This window comes from Zingiber officinale, chromosome 7B (assembly GCF_018446385.1).
Source record: "Zingiber officinale cultivar Zhangliang chromosome 7B, Zo_v1.1, whole genome shotgun sequence".
Lineage (NCBI taxonomy): Eukaryota > Viridiplantae > Streptophyta > Magnoliopsida > Zingiberales > Zingiberaceae > Zingiber > Zingiber officinale.
This window is the reverse complement of record NC_055999.1, coordinates 118,948,066-118,961,600: the sequence shown is the minus strand read 5'-3', so window position 1 is coordinate 118,961,600 and position 13,535 is coordinate 118,948,066. Positions and strand designations below refer to the sequence as shown.

General features: G+C 37.1%; 1 protein-coding gene and 1 long non-coding RNA gene across 7 annotated transcripts; one reads left to right on the top strand and one right to left on the bottom strand.

The window, feature by feature from the left end:
* Positions 1-1,503: 1,503 nt before the first annotated feature.
* LOC122007246 lies at positions 1,504-13,451 on the bottom strand. 5 transcript variants are annotated; one of them, XR_006118873.1, is made up of 9 exons: positions 13,402-13,440; positions 11,641-11,727; positions 11,045-11,478; positions 10,635-10,949; positions 10,432-10,532; positions 6,780-6,872; positions 6,529-6,700; positions 6,090-6,385; positions 1,504-1,678 (listed from the first exon to the last, which is right to left on the bottom strand). It is a non-coding gene; the product is annotated as an uncharacterized LOC122007246 (long non-coding RNA). The 5 variants fall into 5 exon arrangements; XR_006118871.1 differs by having other exon boundaries at positions 11,045-13,291; positions 13,402-13,451; XR_006118872.1 differs by having other exon boundaries at positions 11,045-11,727; positions 13,402-13,451.
* LOC122007245 (proline-rich receptor-like protein kinase PERK12) lies at positions 6,188-12,514 on the top strand. 2 transcript variants are annotated; one of them, XM_042563074.1, is made up of 9 exons: positions 6,188-6,371; positions 6,552-6,694; positions 6,804-6,901; positions 7,088-7,347; positions 9,696-10,232; positions 10,825-10,973; positions 11,067-11,288; positions 11,355-11,504; positions 12,073-12,514. In XM_042563074.1, the coding sequence occupies exons 1-9, from the start codon at positions 6,188-6,190 to the stop codon at positions 12,367-12,369; spliced, it is 2,040 nt and encodes a 679-aa protein (XP_042419008.1). In that variant the 3' UTR covers positions 12,370-12,514. The 2 variants fall into 2 exon arrangements, with proteins under 2 accessions (XP_042419008.1, XP_042419004.1); XM_042563070.1 differs by having other exon boundaries at positions 6,188-6,455.
* Positions 13,452-13,535: the final 84 nt, after the last annotated feature.

The window sequence follows — 13,535 nt, the reverse complement described above, 5'->3', positions numbered from 1 at the left end:
AATGTCTTAGATTTTGCTTTTCTACACACAATGCACCGTGCACAAAATTTCTGCACATCGTGTTTCATGCGTGGCCAATGAAAATGTCATTTCTAAGGTCTTTTGAACCCCAAAGTGTCCCATTAAACCCCCCCTCATGTGCTTCCCTAACTAGCAATTTACGCATGGATCCTTTAGGCACACAAAGTCGGTTATTCTTAAACAAGTAGTTGTCATGCCTAACAAACCCATTTTGTGATTTCTTTTCACACGCAGCATATAATTGGAAAACCTCATTATCATGTACATACAATTCTTTAATATGTTCAAAGCCAAGCAATTTAGTTTCAAGTGTAACTAACAAGTTATACCTTCTTGAAAGTGCATCTACTACAACATTTACCTTTCCTTGCTTATGCTTAATCACATAAGGAAATTATTCAAGAAATTCGACCCATTTGACATGCCTTTTGTTGAGCTTCCCTTGCCCTTTCAAATACTTCAAAGATTCATGATCACTATGAATGACAAATTCTTTAGGCAAAAGATAATACTGTCATGTTTGCAATGCTCTAACAAGTGCATACAATTCTATATCATAAGTGGAATAGTTGAGAGTGGCGCCACTTAGTTTCTCACTAAAATATACAATGGGATGACCATCTTGAAGTAAAACAGCCCCAATACCCACATGAGATGCATCACATTCAATTTCAAATGATTTGGAAAAATCAGGTAAAGCAAGAATGGGTGCATGTATGAGTTTATCCTTAAGTGTTTGAAATGCATTTTCTTGATTCTCTCCCCATCTAAAACCCATGTTTTTCTTGACAAATTCATTTAGGGGTGCTGCCACTGTGCTGAAATCCTTCATAAACCTCCTATAGAAACTTGCCAACCCATGGAAGCTCCTAACCTCACTCACAGTTTTAGGAGTTGGCCAATCTCTAATGGCCTTAACTTTCCCTTCATCAACCTACACTCCTTTAGAACTAGTGACAAAATCATGAAAAACCACATGATTAGTGCAAAAAGAATACTTTTCCAAGTTAGCATATAGTTTTTCCTTTCTAAGGACTTGCAAGACAGATTAGAAATGTGCAATATGCTCTACAAAACTCTTGGAATATACCAAAATATCACTAAAGTATACTACCACAAATTTTCCAAGAAATTCTCATAAGACATGGTTCATAAGTCTCATAAAAGTGCTTGGTGCATTAGTTAATCCAAAAGGCATTACCAATCATTCATACAATCCATATTTGGTTTTGAAAGCTGTTTTCCATTCATCCCCTTCCCTTATCCTAATTTGATGGTACCCACTTTTCAAATCAATTTTAGAAAAGAAGCAAGCACCATGCAATTCATTAAGCAAATCATCAAGTCTAGGGATAGGATGTCTGTACCAAATTGTGATGTTGTTGATGGCTCTACAGTCAGTGCACATCCTCCATGATCCATCCTTTTTAGGCACCAAAATTACGGGTACAGCACAAGGACTTAAACTTTCTCTAACCCATCCTTTTTGCAATAACTCCTCCACTTGATTTTGTATCTCCTTTGTTTCTTGAGGGTTGCTCCTATAAGCTGGCCTATTGGGCAAAGAAGCGCCAGGAATAAGGTCTATTTGGTATTCAATCCCCCTCATTGGAGGCAAACCTTGAGGCACTTCCTTGGGAAACACATCCTCAAAATCCTGCAAAATAACAACAACATCACTAGGCAAGAAGTTAGTATTAGATTCCATGCAAGTTTCCTTGCACAAAAAAAGAAATATAGGTTGCCTTATCAAATAAGCTTTCTTCGCCTCACTTCCTCTTGTAAACAAATTTTCTATTTTTCTCTCTTTCTTTTCCTCATTCTCTCTTTTCTTTTGAATTTTGTCCTCAAAATCAAGTATTTTCTTTTTCACACACTCTTTCTTTTTCTTAAGCTCTCACTCCTCTTTTTCTCTTTTCTCTCTCATTTTTATTTAATCCTCACAAACCTCTCTAGGTGATAATGGTACAAGTGTGACTTTGCGAGAATTGTGAACAAAAGAGAACTTGTTAGAGAATCCATCATGGTGAGCTCACCTATCAAACTGCCAAGGTCTTCCAAGAAGAATGTGGCTTGCCTCCATAGGCACAATATCACATAAAACTTGATCTTCATATTTGCCAATGGAGAAATTAATCAACACTTGCTGGTTCACTACCAATTCACCACTATTACTTAACCATTGGAGTTTATATGGTCTTGCATGTGGTGTAGTCTTGAGGTTGAGTTTGGTGACTAACCTAGTGCTTGCCACATTAGTACAACTTCCACCATCAATGATAATAGAGCATGTCTTATCTTGAATAAGGTAACGGGTATGAAAAATATTTTCTCTTTGGTCCTCCTCATGCTCCTTGGCTTGGCTTCCCAATAATCTCCTAACAACCAAGAGATCTCCATCTTGCGCATAGGCTGCTCCATCATTTTCCTCATTGCTTGAGGAAGAGGAATGAGAAGTAATTTCTTCACTAGAGATACTCCCATTATCTCTCACCACCATAGTCTTCTTATTCGGACATTCGGATGCAATATGACATTTTCCCAAACACCTAAAGCACTTGATATCCCTACTCTTAGAAGTGGAAGAAGTGGTAGTAGGAATAGGCTTCTTAGTGTTTGCTACCTCCTTAGAATTTGAAGAAGAACCCTCCTTCTTTGGCTTGTCCTTCCAACTTGAAGAGTAGTTTGGAGAAGATGATTTCTTCATAACGCCCTTTCTCTTTAATTGTTGCTCTACTTTCATTGCTTGATGCACTAAGTCGTCAAGCTCCACATAATGTTGTAACTCCACAATGTCTCTAATATCTCGGTTTTGGCCATGGAGAAACCGAGGCATGGTAGCTTCCCTATCCTCCACAATATTGGCTCTAATCAAAGTCACCTCCATCTCCTTGTAGTAATCATCCACACTCCTACTCCCTTGGGTGAGTCTTTGCAATTTGTTGTGCAATTCCCTATGGTAGTGGGAAGGCACAAATCTCCTTCTCATCAAAGTCTTCATTTCGTCCCAAGTGTTGATAGGATGCTCTCCATACCGTCTTGTCTCCTTTTGCAATTGATCCCACCAAATTAAGGCATAATCGGTGAACTCAAGGGCATCCACCTTTACTTTCTTTGCATCATTGTAATTGTGACATGAGAAGATTTGCTCTATTTTCATCTCCCACTCAAGATATGTTTCGGGATCATTCCTCCCTTGGAAGGAAGGTATATGAACTTTCACACCTCCTAGATCATCTTCTCGTCTATGGTCTCTACCTCCTCTTTCACGTCTTCTTCCCCCTTATGTCTCCTTCTTTCTCTTGGTGAATCATAGAATGGGTCACTTTGACAAGATTCTTCATGATTAGAATTGCCCCCACGGTTGGAAACATTTTCTCCTTCAAGTCGGTCCATCCTTTCGTGTATTTCTTCAAGTTGTCTTTGAAGCATTCTTTCAAATTGTTGGGTAAGTGCCTCCATTTGAAGCCTATTAAGATCTCGCCTAGGGGAATGAGGTGATTTTTCCTCACTCAAGCTTGCAAAGAAAAAAAAAAGATGACAAGGAAAATTACAAAAGAAATGTTAGACGGGCCTCACCACTCTACTCACGTGGTTGCACTCAAATTTATCCACTCAGCTTCCTTTATAAGCTCTTAAGGAAAGAACCTTATCAATATCTTTCTCAAGACAACCAAGTGAATAAGAAACCAACAAGAGAAATATGAGTAGAACAAGAGAAATAAACGAATAAAACGAGAATTTCAGCAATGATCAAGAGCAATGAAAGGAATATATCTTTGAATTCAGATTTCACAAAGAAAGAATATTGAGTCCTTTCAATTCACAAATCCTCCTTTTTTTCAATCAGAAACCAATGACTCTAATGATTCATTTCTCTTTTTTTTTTTCAAATTTTTCTTCTTTTTTTTTAAGTTGAGGACCCAAATAGCGAATAGAAATTTATGATAGATAGGGACGGAGAGATCAACAAAGATGGACAAGAACAAAGATGAAAACAAGACACAAACCTGAAAATCAAGGAGCCAAGGCTCTGATACCAAATGATAAGGAACCTTATAAATGGATCGCCTTGAAATTCAGCTTGGGGAAGGGTATTGACGCCACACTCAAGCAAGATAAGAAGGTGAGTGATAAGTCATGGGGTTTGATCGCCACAAGTTGCCTTGATAAGATCGGAATTAGTTCTTTGCCTAAGCACTAGAAGGAAGCTCTCACCAAAGAGAAACTAAAATTTTTATTCAAACTTACTTGATTTTCCATACAAGAGTTCTCCTATTTAACATCCCTTAAGATCCACTATGCACTAATTATGCAATAAATATCATGCTTGCATGCATGGTATTTATTATCCACTAATGCAACCACTAATCCCTAATACTAGCTTAATGCAACCATGCATGCATGATATTTATTATACTAGCTTAGAAACTCTCAAAAATGCATTAAAAACCCACAAAGGACATCAAAAGTCACTTTAGAAAAATCCCCCCAAAAATGCATACAAAAATAGTCCTCATGTTGGTCCAATTTCACTTTCAAATTGAAGGAATGTGATCCATTTAGTTGTTGCCTCCATTGTGCATTGATCCTCCTTTTCCTTGAGCCCCATTATTAAGCCTTCCAAAGCTTGCTTCATTCTCTTAGTCTTGGATCTCGTCATGGGTCCCCCAATTCCCTTCAATACCTCTTCTGAACTCACATCACAAGACCTGCTCTGTCAAGACTGCTCTGTCAAGACCGCTCTGTCAAGACCGCTTTGCAGACCTACTCAAGTTGCTCTGCAACACAGACCTACAGCTCGGCTGATCTGCCCGCTCGATGACTAAGTCCGCTCTTCTATACGTAACAGAAATCATCCTCTACTGGCAACCTGAAATCATCCGCTCAGGTCATCTCTATTGTAAGTTGAATTTAAATTCTGTGTAATTTTAAAATTCAGCTAACTCTCCAAAATCTTACGCAACATATTGTTTTGTCTAACAGAGGAGTCCATGCACTAAGAGAGGTATGCGTTATTTTACGATCACACTCTTGTTGCTACAGTTTCTACTATTCTTCTATTGTTCTGGTGACTAACTTCAGCGTCGGGACAACGTCGGGAACCCCTTCCCTAACTCGACACTAACATTCTTGGTTTTGCAGGGCGAACAAGCTTCACACGTTCAACCGCAAAGTCACATCCCCAACCATTATCTTTATCGCTTTAAGACACGATAATTCATCAAATAATTTTAGTTAAAACTATTAAAGTATCATGAATTCAACAGGAATCTTATTTATCAAAATACTAAAGTTGCATTTAAATAACTAGAAAGAAAAAAAAATACTAAAGTTGGGTGAATTTTGCCATGGAACATTAGCAAGTAAAATTAAGAAATAAGAACCATCGTATCTAGAATATTTAGATGTGAATAGAATCGGTTCCAGATTATTCCAGCTTCTCATGTCAGCGTCAAGGATCCACACAGAGCTGGACTCTAATATAGAATAAGTCCGGATCCCTGGCCATTGGTGTTCCAGTTATGGTTCTTTAATCTGACAGCTACTTCGACGATGACCTCAAGCAATATGATGAGATCCTAAAACGCATCTCACATTGGATTCTCCAAATAGCTATGAATCCTGACAAAATCTTGCGATTTGTACTTTCTAATAAGAGACATTGAGATTCCCTCCAGAGGCATATATACTACAATGTCCCTTCAGAAATCCTAATCAAATTCCAAAGGTTAGGATATCCGAATATGCCTGGAACAAGAATCTAAGATGCATGCCTGGATCAACCCCACCACCATTTCTGTTCTCTAAAAGCTCTTAGCTTTTGGAATCTAAGTTTCTACATTTTGCTGTTCCTAGGAAACTAGACAAGTAGATCATAGCTTACTTAGTTCCTAGCAACTCAATCTTTGTTTTGTTTTAGTAACAATCTTTTGTTTAACTCAGTAGATAATCTGGTAGATAGGTAATATGTTCAGTTCCACGCCTGCATCAAAATTCTTGCTGATTTCTCATGATCATATGAGAGATTTAACTATGAAACTTTGTGAGAATAGGATATGTTTTACCTTAGAAATTGTGTGTACAGCATGCTGCCGGCTTTGTTAGGAAATAAGGATTGCTTTGCTACTTTGTTCCTCTTCATCGGTTGTCAAGCTGTTCTTTGATGACGAGTTCTTCAGCAACTGGTGGTGGCGGCATGCCCACTGCACCTCAAAGGGTGGTGGTGATCCAGGACGCATCAAAAGATTTAAGTTCCAGCGCAATCAAATGGGCCATTGATGGTCTTTCCCTTAAACTCGGGGATGAACTCACTCTCCTTGGAGTTCTTCACCATGTTAACACCCCTAGTACGTTATTTTTCCTGCGAGCTAGGAAATTAAGTAAAAACCCACAAGCTTTTCTTTTAAGATCAAAAGAAAAACAAGACTCTGGTAATAATTCCAATCAACTATTTGTTAAATAGACTTTTCAACAGATGAATTTTCTTTAAGATTACATAATTACCATCTTAGAGCAATTGGTTTCAGTGGGCTACAGAAGCAAGATAGATTCCAACTCCGTGTTGGCGACAAACACTAGGATCATCAGCGAGGAAGTTGCAAGGAAGGAGGAAGAATACCAGAGAAGTGCAGAGTTATTGCCCATCCGTGAGCTATTTGAATCCAAGAAGGTAACACTGCAGTGTTTTAGTTGCACAAGTAAATTTAGGCAATGACAAGAGTGTACAAGTGTGTTTCATATACCAGATTGTTAACCTGGATAATTGTTGGAAATGCCAGATTGCATTCAACATAAGTGTTGTTGCGGCATCTTCACCGAAAGTAGCTGCCCTTGAAGCTGTCAGTAAGCTGAAGGCAACGTGGATAATTCTTGACAGGTTGGGAAAAATGTGAAGAAATTATTTCATAAGAACAATGGTTAGTACATGATCTAAAATCAGCTCATCCGATACAGAAATAAGCACCTAAAAGAAATGGGGAAACAAGCAAGGAAGCAAGAAAGTATTATGCTCTGCTAGAATGCTTGGTTTTGTAAATGACATTTTTTTTTCTCGTTTCAATAGGCAGATGAAAAAAGACAAGAATTTTTTCTTGGAAAGGTTACCTTGTGGCATCTCCAGAATGAAACGTAACAATAGTGTAGAACACCTCAGAGAGCCAAGATTGCATCGAAGAAATGACGAGTTCTCAGAGGCAAATGTGGGGAACCCCATAAGGTACAATGAGATGCTACCAGGACAAGAGATAAAATCAGGTACTACTGAAATGGTGCTAGAATTTCCTGATGATGGAGATCTTTTCAGTTTGGAGCTGACCGCAATAAGTAAGCCACAGTTAGTTTTTACTAAGTCATAAGGCAGTTTTTCTTCTACATTTACCACTATCCTTGATCACACACTCTTTGGTATCACATGTATACATCCACAAGCCTTCCCAACCATGAAATTATTCACATTATTAGTAACCATAATTAAAGCAATAAAATCCTCAAATTTTTTATCCAATTTTCAATGTAAACAATCTATCACCAAACACAACCTCAATATATCATTCATACACCTCAATTATCTATCCAATCCAATGTCCTCTCAATCTCCTCAAAAATAGCCTTGTATGACTAATATTTACAAGATCAAAATATCTTTATAACTCACTATCAACACATAATTACAATAGCGTAATCTTAGTCACATCCCAAACTAATCAATCAATAGGTCTTTTTGTTATTATCAACCTCAAATTATTTTTCCCAACCAAAACAACCTCACCTATTCACAACCTCATATTATTGTCCAAGAAGCTGAGCTCACCCTCCTCAATTGTGTACCATGTTATTTTGACTATTGCTCAAGAAATTACTAGAGAAGCTCCTAAACTCCTTTGGATCTACATGAACAATTCCTACCCTTTTTAGCATAGGGAACTTCATCAATAATGATAAGTTGGCAAAATCACACTCAAGCTATTTATATAATGATATGTCAATAATTGCATTATATGCACATTAATCAACTCCAAAATTTCACCTTCATGGTTCATCCCTTAAAGTCATTTGTGCTCAAAATTTGAATATCAAGTCAGTCAAAATTGTACTTATTTTATTATGTAGATCAGTTCAACAATAACTCATCTTTACAAATGTATCTGAACACAATATATTTGCTGAACTTTTATGTTAACCAGCACCTTTCAAACTAGACAGCTTGCAACTTAATCAATAATGCACCTTGATGTTCAGGATTGATTTCACTAACTTGTCCTTCGGTGAAATTTAATCGTAGCAACACTTACATTCAATGTATAATGCTAAACACAAAACCTATTTTCTTGCATAAGACTTTGTCAATCCTCAAACATCTTATAATTATTTTTCTCCAAACAAACTTCTTGAGCCTTGCTCCCCTTGGTCATTGCCCCTCATTGGTCCTTTGTGCACATTCCCATTCTTAATTTACACATGTAAAACTTGGTTTATATCTTTTGAGTAATACATCAAATAGGTTGAAGCTCAAGCAAAAAGTTCTGATCCATAGTTTCAATACCTAGTTAAATGTATGGAATTATCAATAATGCTTCCATGCAAACTTGTCTCCTCATGAAGATGATCTCCTTTTGAAATCCATCTTGTTGTCTATCATTCCCTATTGGCCTAAGCCTCTTAGCTAGTGGTAGATTTTAACTTCCACCTCATACAGGGTAGGAGGGGGACAATCAAATTGACATAGTGCTAAGGACCTTCTCCTCCTTATATTGCCTGTCCAATTCAACTAACATAGCTTTAGTAAACTTGACTGGGGTCAATTTGATGTTGGAAGGCCATTGACATATGACATGATTATGATATTGAGTCATTAGTTATAAACTTAAGGTTAGTAACTATAACTATTCTTAACATAGGTAAAAAAAATTATATTGATTTTAATAAATTTTAGGATGTGTGAGGACCACTCCAAAATTCAAATCCCCTTGGCCCTCTTCTCTCCTAGAATTCATTAAATATCACTTTAACGTGCAAGAGATTTTATTGGATCTTTCCAACATGTTAACAAAGGTTCTTAGGGAGTTCTCTCACAAGGATTAAATAGATTCTAAAGATCATAATCATAAACATTAGATGAGACCTGTCAACTTACATTGCTGCCTCCACAACCGTCTCAATGAACTTATGACATCAGGCTATCCACTTCCTTTGTCAATTGTTACAAAAGGGGGAATAATTAACATGAGAAGAAACTAAGAAATTTAATTCTATAATTCCATCTTGCTAACTGATAATTCTTAACTAAAAAGAATGAATTGTTTCTCTAGAACATTTCTCCAAGTATTATTTAGGTATTAGTTTACTTCCAAAGGAACAAGATCTTCTCTTTAAGGATTTATAGCAAGAAACAGCGTCCATGTTATAGCTGTGATAGTAAGAAACTAATACACAAGATATGAATATCTAAAGATACGAACTACATTTTTTTTGGAGAGAATATCCAAAATCTGAATGTGCCTGCAAGAGCCAATGAACCTTGACATAAGCAGCTCAAGTAAAATGAGTAGGTCTAATTTTGCAAAAGTGTCCAGAAGCTCTACTGATGGTTAATTAATCTTCGTAATATCTTATCTATTACAAGTAGATAGCCAATGCTAAAATTAATGAGCTTGATAAAAAATAAATCTCAGGTTCTAGGCTGTCTGAGAAAAAGCACACTTCCATCCATCTTCAAGAAGATGACTACATAAGCATTCAAGTAGCAGCTGAAGATAAAGGTTCAATGACTTCAAAAATGCCGCTAACACAAAATGATGAAAACAAGAGTCAGGAGTTTGGAGCAATGAACCAAATATTGGAGGGAGAAAAAGCATATCCTGGTTGTAAAGTGTGTGGCATAGAAAGACCAAAAGCAGCATCTTTAAGGGAATTCACTTACACTGAGCTGTGTACTGCGACAAAGGGATTTTGCCAGGAAAATTTTCTGTCTGAAGGAGGATTTGGGTCTGTCTTCAGAGGAGAACTTGATAGTGGGCAATGGATTGCTGTCAAGCAATATAAACATGCAAGTTCACAAGGAGAGCGAGAATTTCGGTCAGAGGTTCATCTTCTAGGACAACTAAGACACAAGTATGTGGTCATGCTACTTGGTTCATGCTCAGAAAGAAATCACAGGTTGCTTGTCTATGAGTATGTCTGCAATGGTTCATTGGAACAACATTTGTCAAGTAAGATTTTGTGTTCAATCTATCTTCTGTTTTAACAAGCAAGGTATTTATTAGCAATTAATTTTATTACTTCATAGCAAAGAAATTCTAGCGGATTATCCAAACCTGCTCACTAGATTGTAGAATTCATACCAATATATAAAAAGATACTCTAGAAGAACAAAACCTTATTGGAATTTTATGCCAAAAGAAAGCTTACCCTAGAGCCTTTCTTCTTCAAAGTTTAAGAACACTTTTTTTTCGTCATGTTATTCGTTCATGCTCAGAAAGAAATCACAGGTTGCTTGTCTATGAGTATATCTGCAATGGTTCATTGGAACAACATCTGTCAGGTAAGATTTTGTGTTCAATCTATCTTCTGTTTTAACAAGCAAGATTTTTATTAGCAATTAATTTTATTACCTCATAGCAAAGAAATGCTAGCGGATTATCCAAACCTGCTCAACTAGATTGTAGCATTCATACCAATATAATAAAAAAATGTACTCTAGAAGAACAAAACCTTATTGGAATTTTATGCTGAAAGAAAGCTTAACCTAGAGCCTTTCTTCTTCGAAGTTTAAGGACACTTTTTTTGGTCAATTTCATGCAGAAAACAGTTCATCCCTTTTGACTTGGGGACAAAGGCTGAAGATAGCTATTGGAGTTGCAAAAGGTTTGAACTATCTGCACCAGAACAATATAATCCATAGAGATATGAGGCCCAACAACATCCTCCTAACACATGAATATGAAGCTATGGTAACAAATTTAGACCATCCAACATAAAGGAATTGCAAAATGAAATTTGAAAACTTTTAAATTTAACTCACTTTCTGTTGCTGAATGTATCAGTTGGGAGATTTTGGGCTTTCAAGAAAGCAACGAAATGAGTCTGTTCTTGTGTCTGAAAACAAGGTAGTAGGTACTATTGGATACTTGGCACCAGAATACACAGAACGTGGCAGACTATCGACTAAATCTGATGTTTATTCATTTGGAGTGGTTTTGCTTGAGTTAATCACAGGTCGGACAACAATGGACAACAATTTAGAAAACAAAGGTCTTGTTGGATGGGTAAGTTATAGTGTTTTACCTTTGCATCTATATATTATCCTCAATTATGTGTTTCCTTCTCTGCAGGCAAGACCACTTCTGCATGAGAGGAACTACCCTGAACTGATTGATGAAAGGATTCTTGATTGCCATGACTTGTACCAACTATTTTGGATGATAACCGTGATTGAGCAATGCCTTATAAGGGACCCTGATAAAAGGCCATCGATGGAAAAGGTAAGAAGAGAGATCTTTCAAAAAAACATCTAATTCTGTTTTTACAGTATTACCACATGATTAATAATGTTTGAAGAATTATAGTATATTATAAACCTGCACCTGATATGAACGATATTTTCAATGATCAAATTACCAGAAAAACATGATCTGTTTAGACTGCTTAGTAGACTTTTTGTGGTTTGGTATAAGACTCCGAGATCAATGTTCCACTTCATTACACCTGGGAAAGTTGTATTTATCAGCTTTACGAGTCAGTTTGTTTCATCTGATGGTATCATTACAAAGTACAGAGATTTTATAAGTTAAAAGCCTCATAGGGAATTAATAGGTCATAATACAAGAAACGAGACTTTTACCGGCTCCAACGTAAATGAAGTTAGGTACTCTAGAAATCTCTCAAAATTCTGCAATAGCTTTGGAATTTATCAGCTATTGCGACAATCAAAATCTTTTACTAAAATTTTCATGCTGTATTGCTGTATAGAGAAAATTTCTACTGAATGATTATACCAAGAACCTATTTTCCATGAAACTGACAATGAATTTACTTCTTGGTTCATGAAAGGTGGTACACATCCTAAAATGCATGATAGATGGGGAGGCAATTGATGTCAGTGAGACTTTCTCCCCTGCTCACTCTTCAGCTAATAGTTTGCCAAGCGAAAATGTTTCACAGGATGAGCAAGAATTTGAATGGCAAGAGAAGACAAGCGATGGTATACTATCAACTAATATATCTCAAACCAGTGAACCATTTTCAACAGTGCCAAGTTCCGAAAGTTCAACAAGATCAAGAAGTTTCTGGAACATAATGGTAAATCCTCAAGGCACAAAAATATATTACGATGAGATGCTCACTTAGAAACAGTGTATAAAGTTAGCGCTCATACATCCGCAAGTTCCAATGGGTAGTAAAATGATGTAGCCAGTGCACCATAAATGGCATTCTCTTTCATGGCTCATAAACAGGATAGGCATGAATCGAACCCCACGTAGACATATCACAAGCATGCATAGAATGGACAGTTAAATGTAGTCAGTGCACCGTAGATGGCATTCTCTTTCACGGCTCATGAACAGGAGGCATATGCACCGAACCCCACATAGACATATCACAAGCATGTACAGACTGAACTGATCTGAGCAAGAAATCCATGAAAGCTATTGCAAAGTGGACATACAAGCAAATAAATGGCATAATAACCTCTAACGGGTGATCAGAAGCTCAGAAAACTGCTACCGTCAAAGATTTGAAGAAGATAAATGGGCCTCACACCAGAAAATGAGGTTTGTTGCTTACTCAAAAGAATTGAAAATCAATTAAATTCATTCAAAATCCATGGTTAATGTATAGACTACTCAACTGATCTAAGCAAGAAATGGATGAAAGCCCAGACAACCGCTACCGTCAAAGATATGAAGTAGACGAATGTGCCTCGCGCCGGAAAATAAGGTTTCAAGCCCCTGATCTAAGTTAAGATTACTCGAAAACAAATGAAAATCAATCAAGTTCATTCGAAATCCGTGGTTAATGTATAGACTACTCAACTGACCTAAGCAAGAGACCGATGAAATCAACTAAAAAATGGGCATAGAAAGCATATAAATGAAAATACAACCTCTAACCCAGTAGTCGAAGCTCGATCGGGAAACTGCTACCATCAAAGACTGGAAAAATATAAATGAACAGAAAAGTAGGTCTCACAACCTTAATCTAAGTTTAAGCTTACTCTCAAGCGATGGAATGCGAAGTAAAATCACCCAAAACTTGCAAGTTGTTCAACCTTCGTCATTCATTGGAACACATAAAACAAGGGAAACCGGATCGTCGTTGAACATCCAAGATCGAATAACGAGCGACCGAAGGAAAAGAGTGGTTGAAGACGATGCATACCTCGCACCACCCTCTCTCGCAATGACCCGCCGTCCTCACCTACTCTCGATGGACGATGGAATGAGAAGGCGAGCCATTTTATAGTAGGACTGGATGACCGACTTGGGAGATATTTAAAACGTCAAAGTATTCCT

Excerpts from the sequence above, each read along its gene's own strand:
- LOC122007245 (XM_042563070.1), top strand. The coding sequence starts at position 6,188 with ATGACGAGTTCTTCAGCAACTGGTGGTGGCGGCATGCCCACTGCACCT. Across the intron at positions 7,348-9,695 it reads TTTGGAGCTGACCGCAATAA|GTTCTAGGCTGTCTGAGAAA; the intron begins GTAAGCCACAGT and ends AATAAATCTCAG. Across the intron at positions 10,974-11,066 it reads CACATGAATATGAAGCTATG|TTGGGAGATTTTGGGCTTTC; the intron begins GTAACAAATTTA and ends TGAATGTATCAG.